Genomic DNA, 15,982 nt, shown 5'->3' on the forward strand with positions numbered 1-15,982 from the left:
GGAAAAACAGTGTAAATTCAAGCAGAAAGTGTACTTAATCTAATTCAGTTTAATAAAATTCTGGTTGAATCCCAGTTCATGTTTTGCTTTGTTCCTAATTTGGTATAGTTATGAGTCATGCGTTGTGTATGGTTCACAAAACTGGTAATAGGACTTCCATGCAGGCAGGGTGGCCATCTAATATTATCTGTTCTATAAACTTAAAGGTGCATTTTTGATTCTGGTATGTTCATAAACTGAAAGCCAGCAAAATTACTAACAAATACCACAGGTATATTTTTCTAATTTATTTGCCAAATGTAGAAGCCAAAGTGGACCATTCTCATTCCTTGGTAGGTTTCTCTCTCCTCCAGGACGCTCCATGGAGGGAAGCCTCAACTTGAGGAGACCTGCCATAATTTCTGAAAAAAGTAAATAAAATAAAGAAAGGCCACATATATATGTATGTTTGCAAAGGATATGTGTATAAGAGTTATGACTAATTATTTTTTAAAACTTGAAATGTATAATTATGTGTTTAATTATATGCTCTGAACACCACAGCAAACTTAATTTACAGAATAGCTGTTTCATTTCTTGAGTACACTTCTTAAAATTAAGAATCTGAAATATGAATGATGACTGTTAGTCTCCATGTTCATGTCAATTACAAGATAAGGATATTATCTTCTCTATGAAAGGCTGCAATTTACATAGCCTGATTTACAGATATCGTGTAGTATGAACGGACATCTGCATATGATCGGAACTCCACGCAGCTCACGTGCTACTCTCCATTGGAAATGAACGACTGAATGACCGGTCTGTCGCTTGTCGGAGATAGTGGAAAGCCGGCTTGAAACGCAATGGAAATGCCAGTATGACAAGGATCGTTTTCATTTTAAAACATAAACGCTCCAGTGTAAATGTAGCCTTACATCTAAGGGGGCTGGGACGCATTCACACTACAGCCTCATGTGTGCGCCACATCTCTGAGTGTAACCGGTGTAAACTAGTAGGTGTGTTCGACTTGACGCGGACCGACTGTGCAGGCTGATCAGTGTATTACAGTATCACGAGAGCTAAAGAGAGCAGACTGCTCCGTGCGCTTTCGAATCGCTCTCGCGGATGTCAAACACTGATCGATCTGCGCCGCATCTCTTCTAGTCGAACACTAGTGCTGCAGGCTTATTGGCTCACTGATGCTGATGAGATTAACCCCTTAGGTATCGAAATTTGGTACCGAACGACGAGATGTTTTTCGATACTCAATGGTATCGAGGCAATTCGGTCGGTGCCTAAAAAGTATCGAACTCGATACCCAGCCCTAGTTCAAATAGAAAACAGTTATTTAAAATTTTAATAACATTTCGTAATATTACTGTTTTTACTATGTTTTCGGTCAAATAAATGCAGCCTTGGTGAGCATAAGAGACTTCTTAGAAAAACATTAAAAAATATCTTAATTGTTTGTTATACTGTATGAAGAATTTATGTATCTCTTTATGAGTTTGATCTTATCAATAATCCTGTGAGGGACATAAACTAGTTTCTATGATAGGCTGCAATTTACATAGCCTGATTTACAGAATATGATGTTGCATGAATGGTAGCCTACATAGTATTTGGAAAAGTTTTTTTGATTTCATATTAGGCCTGCCGGTGTGTTCCTTTTAAAATAATGAATATAGGCTACTTCAGACATTTATTAGGCATGATGTGCTAAATATGATTTGGAGAAATAATACACAAGACTATAGGCTATTGCTGAGCTGTGGCTGTTGGCTACACTTGCACTCAGGAAATGGTTTGACTCTTGATTGGTCAATTAAGTGAGGTAACGCTGAATCGCATGATAGGCTAATCGACCAATACAGGCAAGGAAATGAGCACAAATTCACGGTACGCTCTAGCTGCCATCAAACGGAGCTTCGGTGGAATTGAAAGTAAACTCGCGCATCGCCTGTGACCTACATAATTTGGACATGATGAAGGTACACTTGACAGGCTAATCATCATCCAAAAAAAAAAACACCGGAAAAAAGTCAGCAAAATCATTGACGATGTTGACTTTCATGAACAGCTTATTGAGACAATAATAATCATCAAACAACGTTCGAAGTTGGACAGACTGAAAATTTTCATCTAATTTACGAACAAGATGTGCAGAATCTGTCAAAATGTATACAACCACCAGACCTAGACAATCTTATATCTGACATGAGAACCGTTGAGACATTAGGAGATGGAAATTCAGCGTCAGAATAAAATGTACGAGCGTTATGATTTTTGGACAGAAAATCTCTGCCCCTGTTTTATCCCGATTTATTAACAATTTATCATGTAGCAAAGCATATGAGAATTTAACCCACACAAGATGTTTTTATCGTTTTGCTACTGATAGAATTACATGGAAAAATTATATCTCTGTTTCCTTTAGAATCATAGTTTAACGTTCGTAACTGCTTGGACAGAAGAGAACGTTTGTAAATGTTTCCATTGCATCGTGGTGGATTAAGGGAATTATACTTTCAGTGTTAGTAGTAGTATTTTGTAGAAGACACACCAAAATAAATGTTATGCGCCAAAATTCAGGATTTTATTAAAGGAAATGAAAGAAATGACTTAGGAAAAATCCAGATGCACTGAATGTCCCACCCTGACATCCGCAATTTCTGGGGACGGAAATAAAATAAAGTCTCATTACACGATAATGCCAAGGCTTAGTGGGATAAAATTAACTTTTATTATTTCTTACTTCTATCTTCAACAAAATAGTGAACTAAAAATAAAAAAATGACAACAACTGGGTATTATTCGATCTATATTGTTCATTACACCCCTTGTGGACAGAAACTGTGGAATCGCTCTAATACTCTTATTTAGTCTTATCTGAGATTAAGAGATTTTTTTCATTTACAGGTCAGCCATCAGTATTGAAGTATTATTTGCACTTTATATGGATCCACTACTTTAAAACTTATGTTATTGTTCCTCTTATGTCTCTTAAATAATCATGAAAACTGCATAATTATAAAATGCTGTTTAGGGTTGTTTTATATGATGTTTTGCATGTCTCACAGCAGGACGCTGAAATTACATTTTACTGAGGCGTGGGAAATGACATGTCATGCCAGTTGCACATGTGATGATCTGATGTGTCTCTCTGTGTGTTGCAGGCTTTCTCAGTGTTTTTTGTGTGTGTGGCATTCACATCAGATATTATATGTCTGCTGTTCATCCCAGTGCAGTGGCTGTTCTTTGCAGCCAGCACATATGTGTGGGTACAGTACGTCTGGCACACAGGTAAGAGCGAGCCGCACACCTGTTCATATTGTATTACATGATCACCCTGCCATCGTTGATCTGGTATTTTTTGTTGTACTGTTACTGAAGTCTAACCTCAAGCTTACAGCTGATTGGTCTGCGGTTTGTGAACATTCATGACTCGCAGCTTTGACACTTCCAGTATAGACAACCTCAAACTGACATGTCTGTCAGTCACAGTGTCAGTCTAGTATGGTGTAGACACACTTGTGACTCCATCTGTGGTTTCTTGAATCCTCTTTATAAAGATGGTTTAAAATACATTTTACAAATGTGTGTACAACTGACACCTTAGAACTCCAGCATGAGAGGATCATTCCCATGCTGTTGTGAGCTTTTGTTGTCATAACATGATTTATTCTGGTTTTATAACACGCGCACACACGCACTGTGACCTTGCAGCTATAAGCTTGGTTATTTCTGCCGGTGTGACTGAGCAGCTCTGGATCTTGACGTCAACAATAGGATTTGCTTCAAATGACTCACTCACCCTGTTTAGAGCTGATGCTTGATTCAGATTCACTCATAGAGTGTGTGCTTGAATCGTTGTGGGTTTGTTTAGATTAATTCTGTCTGTTAATGTTGAGATTATTACACTCACTCACTGTTGTCACCTGAAGTATTTTAAGCAAATGTTGAATTGACCGTTCTCCTCTCACATCTCTCCACAGAACGAGGGGTCTGCCTTCCCACTGTATCGCTATGGATACTTTTTGTTTATATCGAGGCAGCTATCAGATTTAAAGATTTGAAACACTTCCACGTGGACTTGTGTCGTCCGTTCGCAGCACACTGGTATGCCATTTTCCTCAGTCCTTACTTACATTGATGAGTCAAACATCGGCACTGATTGTGAGCAAGTTTCAGCTTGATCTGTCTGCTTTCCTCTAAACCATTTCGGAGAGTGTTAGTCATGCTTTTAGTACTGTAAGTGAAGACGTGTGACCTGCTTCACTACTGCCGTGAGCAGATCGTCTGGGAACTGAGTTTACATCAGTAATTGTCCAGGAACTGTGTGTTTGTTATGATCAGCAGTAGTGATGCACCGAAATTGAAAATATTAGACCCAAATATTTTTGGAGGGATTGACTGAAACAGATAGCACTTCTCTCATGGTGTAAAGTGTAGAACAGGTTACTCGGACCAAAGCATGAAGTTACAGTTCTTACTTGTTTTTTGTGATGCTTTTTTCCCCAACAATGCTAATCATATGATGTCCTATTTCTGTGTTCACAGTATCGGGTATCCGGTGGTGACGCTGGGCTTTGGTTTTAAGAGTTATGTAAGTTATAAGATGCGTCTGCGGAAACAGAAGGAAGTGCAGAAAGAGAACGAATTTTACATGCAGTTGCTTCAGCAGGCATTACCTCCAGAACAACAGCTCATACAGAGACAAGAGAGAGAAGCAGAGGAGGGTAAGGACTTTGCACAGTGTCTCCTAACGGCATCTTTCACCCAACCATATGCTGGTATTTGGAGACATGTTGCACAGTTTCTGCAAAGCTCTTCATTGGCCATGGCTGTCAAGCTCCAAAAAGGAGTGATAAACAACCTACATTTAAGTCTGTTCCTCACTATCGTATATCATATGACATGGAACATAGTGCACAAGTTAGATGGACTACTTAAAATGCATTTTAAAAGTGTTTTAGTCCTTTTATGGGGCATGACACTGACTCTGTATAAACAGAGCTGCATGAAGAAACTTCAAAAATTGTTCATAGCAGTTGTGACATGAGTAAATATTTTCTGTTTTGTATAAACTATTCTTTTTAAGTCTCTCTCTTTCTCTTTATATGCAGCAGCAGCAGCAGCATCTAAAGGCATTCATGATGTAGACTCTCCAGCTGTGGCACAGAACGGCTCGGCGGGCGGTAAAAAACCCTCATCCAACACATTACCAGAGCTGGAATACAGAGAGAAAGAACGAGGCAAGAACGAGCCCAAAAAGCAACACAACCAGAACCATAACAGCAGCACCAGCAGCATCTTACCATCAGTGGACAGTAAAGCTCAGGAGATGGAGTACATGGAGAACCACGTGAACAGTAAGAGACTGAGCAGCTCAGATCTGCTGGGCAGCACTGAGAACCTGCTGAAAGATGAACACTCTTCATCCTCCTCCTCTTCCTCCTCCTCCAACTCCAACAAAAATTACAAAAATGCCAGTGGAGGGGGAGGGAGCTCTTCGCCCCGGGGGCACGGAACGGCCAACGGCAGCGTGCCGTCTTCCTCCGGGCCTTCGTCATCCGCCTCTTCCTCAAGTAAGGGGGACAAGAAACAGAAGTGTGGAGGAGGGAAGAACTCTGCATCGAACAGAGACCCTGTGGAAAACTGCATTCCCAACAATCAGCTGAGCAAACCCGAAGCGCTCGTCAGGTTAGACTTGCATACATCATCTGTATCAAAATCAGGGCTTCATGTTAAAACAGCAGCTCTAATGTTCAGCAGGGTGTGTGAGAACACTGCACACTAGTAAACAATAATGTTTTGTAATGTTTTTCCCAAACTGATAGAAAGCATTAATAAACACCAAGACTTTTTTTTAATTTACCAAAAAGTGAACTGAATGAAAAAGAAATTTGTTCTTGTTGAGTTCACATTGACTCTGAACTTTTAAAGTGGATTCAGATCTTTTTTTTTTCACATAAGGTTTTAATAATTTTAGTATTAGTAGTAGCAGTCTGTTACGTACATTCTACTCAACAATAGTAATATATTTCTGCCAATGCCCTCAAGTTAAACTGAACTTTTATTTTGACGGGTTGCCGTGAATACCTTTACATTGCTGTGTGTGTATATGACATGATGATAGTTTTACTGAAATGAAACAATGAGTCAAATGCACTTCATGAGTCAAATGCTCATGAAGTGACTCTCAGAGCAGTTCTGGAGATGTTGTTCATGTATATATGTCCTCATTAGTGAGACGGCAAACGTTAATATCACCGGAAGCGTCACGAGCGTTTCAGTACGAGTACTACACAAAACCACGCGTCTGCGCCATTCATTAACACAGAGACACGCAGAATTCATATTTAAATATGAATCGTTTTGTGGCTTAATATTTACAAATACTAGTGGGAATGGGCTCACGTGTGTGTGTGTGTGTGTGAGCATGAGCGCATCGGGCGGAACTCCGCTGTGCGTGATACAGAGAGCGTGACCATAACGTAGAGACTGAAATGACATGCCGTCGTGTAAATAAGATAAATAACATAAGGCTATTTAGTTTGCTTAATGAAAGAAGAAGGTATAGACATGTTCTATAAGAAAAGTAACTTTAAATTTCTTCTGTTGTGATCTGGCGCTATAGAGAAAATATAATTAAATAAAATTAACTTGACCTGCAGGGGGGGGGGGGTGTGGCGGGGGGGGGGGGCGGGCCGCCCCCCTAAAATAATGGCAGGGGAAACACTGATTTATGTTAAATTGTGGTGCATTTGCCGTTGTTCTGCAAATTTTGGGGGTTGAGAGTAGGGATGTCAATTTTCGATAATTTCGATAATAACGATCAATTAATCGATTAATCGTTAACTTTAATGCAGCAAAATGCGTCTATTGCAGCAGCACGCAGTCACCGGCATGACAGGATGTGCAAAAGCCACTCAAAAAAAACCCCGCTTTCTCACCCGAATTAAAGGGGTTTTAGTCTGAATAAAATGCTAGTAGCAGGATTGTAAAATGAATAGATGTGGTTATGATCATTTGATAAAATGAAGAGAGCTCGTTTGAGATAATTTTACTTTGTTGACTGTTTCCTATCCCATCACGGAGACCGCTGAACACACCTCTTTAAATCAGAATCAGAATGAGCTTTATTGCCAGGTATGTTTACACATATGAACTAAACAGTGATCAGAGAGCCCCAAAGCTGCTCGTGGGACAGAGTGATATGCATTCTTTATTGTAGTGTAACAGTGATCCAATATATTACTGTCTCTGGTGGGACATGTGATGTGGTTTCGCGGTGCTCGTTATTGTATTTTAAAACACTATTGCAATGTTTTGAACTGACATTATGGCATTTCAAATAATATTATCCCAAACGTAACTGTGGCGCGTGTGGCTGTGCTGCGCAGTCAGTGAACCGCTTCCATCAGCGCTGCTGCAGCAAAACACACTGTTGCTCACATCAAACATTATCATGTGAGTAGTACTTAATTTGATCCTGCTGGATCCTGTTCAGGAAAATGTCAGATTTAACATTTTTGCGTTCCGGTAGGCCTATTTGTTTTTAAAAATCTGGCATTTACAGTGCACTAGATCGTGACAGTGCATGCTTGCGTGCATACGAGACGGAGCGAGCGCGGGTTTGGCTAGATGTATTTGGAGGTTATTGCTTGCGTCTCATTCGGCACAAATCCAAATGTTTCCATATTCGCAATGTATTTGAATGTTATACTTTTATTTTTGCGCACTCACAATAAAAACAAGATTTGTGCTTTTGCAAAATAAAGCAAACAAACAGAATGCGCGTTGTCATCCTTTCCTTTCCGTGAACTTCTTTATGGAGCGCCGCGCCACACTTCTGTTTTAAATCTGTTAGCCTAATTATTTAAGTCAGATATATTTCGCTTTTTTTTTTTTATGAAAACAAATTGTTATTTTTATTTTAGGCATATTTCTTAGCCTACATAGGCTACACATTTTCCATAAAGCATCCCATTTTGTCCCAGGGCTTGAAAACCTGTGCCCTAGGCTAGTTAGGTCCTGCAAAAACTTGTGAACGATGCTCTAGTTGTGGCATCACCATTTAGTGACAGCATTGAATGCTCCGGGAAAACGTATTGTCCGTGTCAGTCACAGCGCCTTTTAATTGCTGTTTTGAATCCAGCAATTATTTATTTACAAATTATAAGCTCTGATTATGACAAGCGTGGTATAAAAGCTTTGTTTATTAGAGGAATATTTGGTTAGCTGGAAAATCTTATATCGCGACCATGCTTTTGGATGCAGTTCGAGCCCATATAGCCTACATTTATGCGGCTTTGTTCTTGGTCACGAATTTCCACAAATTCAATAATATTTAGGCATTGTTTCTTTTCCTAAATCCTCACCGTCTAACCCTCTAATTTCACAGGTTTATTTTATTGTCATTCACTTTTTATCACTTTTTTCGCATCTCTTACTGTGGTAAACATGCGGAAGGGAAATTAAAGATTTCATGGCCATGAATTAAGAATTTGGTAGATGTATTAATTTGTTCCCTCATTTTAGTTAAATCATGGGTTATTTAAGGAACAAAATTAATAAAACATGGACAGTGGCCACAAATTAATAAGTCGTAGGAACGAATTAACAAGTTGTAGGAACGAATAGCCTATCCTTCCCCCGCAGTGTCCCGCAGCCCTGCAACCTTCACCTAATTGTTTCAAATATGAAACAATTATCTGGGGAAATGACTGTTACTACATTTCTATTGCATTCCATGTTGAAGAACTTTGTGTTGTTTCTATTTTAATGTACTTTTAAAGTTTAAATCACATTAAAAGCTTAATTTGTAATTATGAGTGAATGATGATGCATTTATATACCGTCACCATCACTCACAGCCACTCGCACGTGTTTTGCACATGAGCCGCACGCAGCCCAAAATTAAACGGCTTAATCGACCATCGATAGCTTTAATCGATTGCATCTCTTATCGACAATTAATCGATCATCGATAAATCGTTTACATCCCTAGTTGAGAGTCATTTCAATAGGAATACAAGCAATTTGACATTTTGGTTGAGGTCGAAAGCTTTTTCCACACGGATATCGAATCAGATTCAAGTTGACACATGAATTTGCTGCGTTGACCAACAGAAAGCTGTTTAGTTTGTATGATGAAGCAAAATGAACCTTTTTTGCGTGCATAATCTTGCAAAAATTTTGCTAAAGTGACCGTACATTTAGGGTAATAAGCTGCATGTGAAATTTCATGGAATTTCCAGAATACGTAGTACATTTTATGAAGAACTTATAAAGGTACGTGTGTATGTGCGTAGTATGAATGCAATCTGGAACAACCAGATCTGCATGGTCATAAACTACAATGTCACAATGTCTCCCATGGCCTCATGGGATAGTAAAGTGTCCATCAGATACGCACTTTGAAATCTTGATGGAAATAGTAGGTGATCTAGGTCTAGGGTTGGGTACCGAACTCGGTACTTTTAAGGGTACCGACCGAATTGCGTCGATATTACCAAGTACCGATTCACGTTAAATCAATTGGTGCCAAATTTCGGTACCTGAGAACAGATCTGGGCGCATACGCTACAGAGAGAGAAAGAGGGACCCTGTGACGTGAGGTCTCCCCTGCAACTCGTTCAAACAACACAAAGGGCAAGCCGAAATGTTCTGAAGTGTCTTTACATTTCTAGGGCCATATGGTTTCTACGAAAACGCAGATGGGATTGTGGTGTCCATTCATAAAAACGTACTTTATAGGAGTACATTATTCGTCAATTTTGGTCGAATAAATCAAAAGTAGCCACTGCCACTTAATTTGAATCGCGATATGAACTAGTGTCTGTGAATATTAAAATGCAAAAATACAGTTTAAATATGAATCCTGCATGTTCCGCTTGCCTCTGTATGTATGAATGGCGGAAACGCGGTTTTGTTTACTACACAAATACTGAAGCACGCATGTCGCTCGTGGTGATTTTCGGCCTCTCACTATAGGACAGCATGAACACAAAAACTTAATCTCCAGAGCTGCTGTGAGAGTCACTTCACGAGAATTTTACTTTGAGAAAACTAGCATCATCATACTTTATACACACAGAAACTTCATGGCAACCTGTCAAAATAAAAGTACGATTTAACATGTAACAGAAATATATTACTCTTGTATTACTTTTGTGTAGTATGATGTACATCTTTAAATATTCTATTTTCTATCAATTTTAAATAAAACAATTAAATTATAAAAATAAATATTACAACAAGATTAATCACTTAATTGTAAAAAAAAAAAAAAAATTTAAAAAAAAAAAAAAATTTAAAAAAAAAAAAAAATTTAAAAAAAAAAAAAAATTTAAAAAAAAAAAAAAATTTAAAAAAAAAAAAAAACAATTATTAGCCTATTCAAAAAGTTTTTTAAAGGAATATTCAGACAATTTTTCTTCCATGTATTAATTTCAACAGTAAGCCTCAGTTTGTTTACCAAAAAATAAAAGGGTTTAATTTTCATTTGACTTAAAATAAATGTTTAATGCCTTAATTTGATTTTCAGAAAAATTAAAACAAGAATGTCTGGGGGGGGGGGAAAAGAAAGAAAGAAAGAAAAAGATTGTTCAAAATGTTGAAATTGAGACTTTTGAACTTATTTTTTCACTGAAATAAATGTTTTTGTAATTACACCGAGAGTAAAGTACTGAAAAAAGGTATCGTTGGGTACCGGCACCGAAATTCAGATACCAGTACCGTACCGGTTAAAATGTGAACAGTACCCAACCCTATCTAGGTCCTACTGTTTTTCAAAAACTGTGTATTCAGACATACTACTCGCATACTATTTCATAGGGAATTAGGCATATTCAGATACGGGGTCAGTCCTTTTCTTGTATACCTATACAATAAATTATATTATTAAAATATGGTGGTTCTCAAAAAATTCTTGGTTGCGGACCAATTCAATAGTAAACCAGAAGTTGCAGACCACCAAACACCTTAAATCTGGTAGAAACCACCAATTGACCTATCGGTAAGCTCCTCCCTACGAACGCAGATGAGCCAATGGCAGGTGAGTATCAGTTGCACGAGGAGCGGAACTCGGACATCTTTAGGTTTCAGCGCCATAGAGAAACATTGGAAGATCCGAAGCTCTCATCGGTTTAATGATGTTTATGCTACAAAAATGGAAAAACTATGTGCCTGGTGTACTTGTAACACTAATTCCAGTTATTCTGAGAGGATAGGCAATGTAATTTATTTTATTCCATTTCCTAAATCCAACCAAAACAGAGCAAAATGTCCCTAAGCATTCAACCATCGGTTTAATGATGTTTATGCTACAAAAATGGAAAAACTATGTGCCTGGTGTACTTGTAACACTAATTCCAGTTATTCTGAGAGGATAGGCAATGTAATTTATTTTATTCCATTTCCTAAATCCAACCAAAACAGAGCAAAATGTCCCTAAGCATTCAACCCCAATCACAATGAAGACGAAAACGTTCATTTTCTGGTTGTCATAACTCTCATTAAGTTACGCTTTTCATCTCCTCAAGCAGAACATTAATGTCATCTTGTGCTTCAGCAAGGTATCTCTGGCTAAAACTAGCTAACGTTAGCGTTAAAGTTAGTGAGTCCATGCTAACGTACAAACCTAAATAGCAAACTGTTCTCACGTCATGTACCGTGCAGTGAAAGTCAAAAACACATAAACGAAGGTCTATATTAGCGGGCCTCTCCATATTAATCTGGTTAAATGTAAATTAATTGAATCTTACTCTGCGGTATATGAAAAGTGTTGGTCCGGGATGTTGTCATTGCGATCGTGACGACCGTAACATAATTCTCCAATTTGCATTGTGAGCTGTATTTTTACATATTTATTTTAACATCTTTTATATATCCCTCCATGGTATATTTAAGTCCCAAATTGATCAGAAACACCTCGGAAGAAGGTTTTCACTGACAGCTGCTTCGAGCAAGTTTGGATGCCCAGAAATGCTGTCTAGATAGGTACCCTGTTAGGTTTAGGAAGCGCAGTCATTTTCTCTTATTCACATTTATCATGATGACCCATTATGACCTAAAGTGTATGTTTATGTGTGTTTAGGCTGGAGCAGGATGTTAAGAAGCTGAAGGCAGACCTGCAGGCTAGCAGACAGACCGAACAGGATCTGCGCAGTCAGCTTGGCTCTCTAGGCAGCTCTGAACGCAGCATACGCTCTGAGCTTGGACAGCTGCGACAGGAGAACGAACTACTGCAAAACAAGTGAGACATCCCACCTTCAGTTTTCTCCTTAAGAGAGCACAGAGCAGACAGGGGACTGTACTTGTATTAATCCAAACTCTTCTTTGTGTGTTCAGACTTCATAACGCCGTGCAAGCGAAGCAGAAGGACAAGCAGACAGTGGGGCAGCTGGAGAAGCGTCTAAAGGCAGAACAGGAGGCTCGTGCTGTGGTAGAGAAACTGTTAGCAGAGGAAAAGAAACGCAAGAAGCTGGAGGAGGCCACAGCGGCCCGTGCAGTCGCTCTTGCTGCGGCAACCAGGTGCTATTGACACACCTTCCCATCATTCCATTGTATTTCATTTCCTAACATTCATTCTATTATATATTGTGCATTTCGTTCTCTTCCTTTCCATTTCATTATACCATTCAAAAGTTTGGGATCAGTAAGATTTTTCAATGTTTTTGAAAGAAGTCTCTTATGCTCACCAAGGCTGCAATTTTTTTTTAATTAAAAATAAAAACAGTACAAATGTGAAATATTATTTCAATTTAAAATAACAGTTTTCTTTTCTTTTATATTTTAAAATGGAATTTACTCCTGTGATGCAAAGCCATTACTCCAGTCTTTGATTATAAAGTTCAGAAGAACAGCATTTATTTGAAATAGAAATATTTTATAACTTTATATATGTCTTTATTGTCTCTTAATTAATTTAATGTGTCTTTGCTAAATAAAAGTAATTGCTTGGGAAAAAAAATCTTACTGACCCAAAACAGTCACATACATAACATATATGCCATACTATTTTGTAATTTTTTTTTCATTTTTTTCTGACTGCTTTTTATGCCTTCGTCATCCGTTCTGTCTGTTTCTCACATGATTCTCTCTTTTCCCTTGTCAGTTATATCTTCCCTTTCATGAGATCCGTTTCTGTCGGTTTTCTTTCCATGCAACTGCAGGATATTTAACTTTTTTTTTTTTTTTATGTGAACTAATGTGTGTCTATTTGTGTGTGTCAGAGGTGAGTGCACAGAGTCTCTGAGGAGGAGGATTTCTGAGCTGGAGACGGAGTTTAAGAAACTCACGCTTGACATCAAGGTGAAAGAAGAACAAATCAGAGAGCTGGAGCTCAAAGTTCAAGTGAGGAGATGTTCAAATGCCATATTCGCTATTAATCTTTCAAAATCTTCTGATTCTTCTGTAAATGGCGAAAAAGTATAAAAATAGATTACTCCATCTGTCATGTCTTTCTAGGAGCTACATAAATATAAGGAAAATGAGAAGGACACAGAGGTTCTGATGTCAGCGCTGTCAGCGATGCAGGATAAAACCCAGCACCTGGAAAACAGCCTCAGCGCTGAGACTCGAATCAAGCTGGACCTCTTCTCTGCCCTCGGAGATGCTAAGAGACAGCTGGAGATCGCACAAGGTCTTCCATCACACACTGTTGTCCAGATTACCCAGAGAGATTAGCATTTCAATTTGAACACTACCTAATATGTTTCTGAAAACAGTTGAAAATGAAAATTGTCTATTCATCAAAATATCGAGCAGCACAACTGCTTTCAACACTGATGATGATAAGAAATGTCTCTTGAGCAGCAAATCAGCATATTAGAATGATTTCTGAAGACTGGAGTAATGATGCTGAAAATTCAGCTTTGTGTCACAGGAATAAATTGCATTTTAAAATATATTAGAATTGAAAAAGTAATTTAAAATTGTAGTAATATTTCACAATATTACTGATTTTACTGTATTTTTGATTAAATATATGCAGCCTTGGTGTGCATAAAAGAGTTCTTTTAAAAGTGTTAAAGGGGTCATATGATGCGATTTCAAGTTTTCCTTTCTCTTTGGAGTGTTACAAGCTCTTGGTGCATAAAGAAGATCTGTAAAGTTGCAAAGACTAAAGTCTCAAAACCAAAGAGATATTCTTTATAAAAGTTAAGAGTCAGCCACGCCTACCTAAAACGGCTCGTTCTAACACGCCCCCACATACCTACGTCACTATGTGGAAACATTAGTATAATGCCACCCAAATGTGCACGCAAAGAAAGAAGGTGTGGTTTCAGTAACCGCAGTTAGTGTTGAAGCAGCCATGTCGGGGAGACGCTGTGTGATTCAGTGCGAAAGCAAAAGCACTTTATTTGGCCTTCCGGAAGTAGATGCAATTAGGAATATTTGGTTAAGATTTATTTACAACAGAACAGCACAACCCATATGTTCGAATTTGTGCAACGCATTTTATGGACAACTAGAAGAATACAAGGCTGGCTGTGCACAAAGGCTATTTCTAAAAAAAAAAAGGGTAAATTCCGACTTTGCTATGACAATCTGGAGTATGTTTTGTTATTAGTTTAAGTATTTGCTATTGACTGTTCAAATGCGGAGTTTTACGCAGTGCCGATGGAAAAAGTTGTGTGTGTGTGTGTGAGGGGAACCGGGTCACATCACAGGAGAGTGAACTGTCTGTCAGAAATCATAGCACGTCAGCTGTCTTAACTGCGGCTTGTGTACTGCATCATCACTGTGTCTGTCACGCGACTCTGTTGCTCTTTCGGGCTTGAACAGATGGTAAAACTAACAACATTATTAACTGTCTTGATATTTACTTTGAAAGCTGATGCTCGCAATTATGGTTAGGGGCGTTACATTTCCGACACGTACTTGTGGTGTTTGGCCAATCACAATGCACTGGGTCAGCTGGCCAATCAGAGCAGACTACGCTTGTCAAAGGAGGGGGCTTTGTTGAAAACTACATGTTTGAGAGAGGCGGGACATAGAGGACCTACAATAATGTACAGTATTTGAAAAATAATGTGTTTTTTGAACATTAAAGCATGTCAACATATTCTGTTACACCAAATACACAAAATAATGATCTTTAAAATAGCATCATATGACCCCTTTAAGGATTATTAATTACTGACCCCAGACTTTTGAATGGTAGTGTGTGCCTTTTTCCCCCAAACATGTAAAAACACTAAACGTTGTTCCTGTCTGGATTTGTGTTCTCTTAGGTCAAGTTCTGCAGAAAGACCAGGAGATTAAAGACCTGAAGCAGAAGATAGCAGAGGTCATGGCCGTCATGCCCAGCGTGGTGTATTCAGCAGATACGAGCAACATGACCCCAGTCACGCCCCATTACTCCTCCAAGTTCATGGACACCAGTCCATCAGGACTGGACCCCAACGCATCTGTTTACCAGCCCCTGAAAAAATGAATGCTTGTTTCCCACCACAGCAGACCTACACTCATTCTCACCAGACACACATATAAACACACACACACAGTCTTCTCTGTTTTTTTTTCCTCCATAGGCCCAGATTCAGATTCATCTTTGGCATGTCTGTGGCTCAGATTGCTTTTTTGTTTTAGTTTTTTTTGTCTTCTATTATTCCAGCTTCTTGCCTGGTCCGAAGGATGTTGTATTGTGTGACTGTATTTGTTGTAGTAAAAAAACAAAAGACAAAAAAAAAAGAGGACTTTTAAGGGACATAACACGTTGAGTAGGAAACTTCTGTTTCTTTTCTCTTGTAAATGTCTAGAAACCTCACAGAAGTTGGTGAGTATCTTCCCTCAGTCCATTCAGAGACAGCTCGCATCCATTTTTTCCCCTCTTCTTTGGATTTCGGCCTTGATTTTGTTTTTTGTTTTTCTCGGGGTGGGGATGCAAAGCAGGGCGAGATCCGTTGTCCCAGGTGCTTTACCCCATATCAGAAGAAGATTTTTACTCAAGAATGTCACCATCTAATATGAGAAGAATGTAACGCAA

General features: G+C 38.6%; 1 protein-coding gene across 3 annotated transcripts in view; it reads left to right on the forward strand.

Moving 5' to 3' along the window:
* Positions 1-15,982, forward strand: part of maco1b (macoilin 1b) — a 29,106-nt gene extending 13,124 nt beyond the window's left edge. Inside the window, exons 3-11 of one of the 3 annotated variants that reach the window (XM_016246255.1) lie at positions 3,159-3,285; positions 3,978-4,101; positions 4,543-4,721; positions 5,109-5,685; positions 12,086-12,244; positions 12,340-12,522; positions 13,224-13,344; positions 13,459-13,633; positions 15,228-15,982. In XM_016246255.1, the coding sequence (XP_016101741.1) occupies positions 3,159-3,285; positions 3,978-4,101; positions 4,543-4,721; positions 5,109-5,685; positions 12,086-12,244; positions 12,340-12,522; positions 13,224-13,344; positions 13,459-13,633; positions 15,228-15,430 (1,848 nt within the window). In that variant the 3' untranslated portion in view covers positions 15,431-15,982. The remainder of the gene's footprint in view (positions 1-3,158; positions 3,286-3,977; positions 4,102-4,542; positions 4,722-5,108; positions 5,686-12,085; positions 12,245-12,339; positions 12,523-13,223; positions 13,345-13,458; positions 13,634-15,227) is intronic. The other 2 variants (XM_016246256.1, XM_016246257.1) reach the window with 2 other exon arrangements.

Source organism: Sinocyclocheilus grahami, unplaced genomic scaffold (assembly GCF_001515645.1).
Source record: "Sinocyclocheilus grahami isolate Dianchi unplaced genomic scaffold, SAMN03320097.WGS_v1.1 scaffold791.1, whole genome shotgun sequence".
Classification (NCBI taxonomy): domain Eukaryota; kingdom Metazoa; phylum Chordata; class Actinopteri; order Cypriniformes; family Cyprinidae; genus Sinocyclocheilus; species Sinocyclocheilus grahami.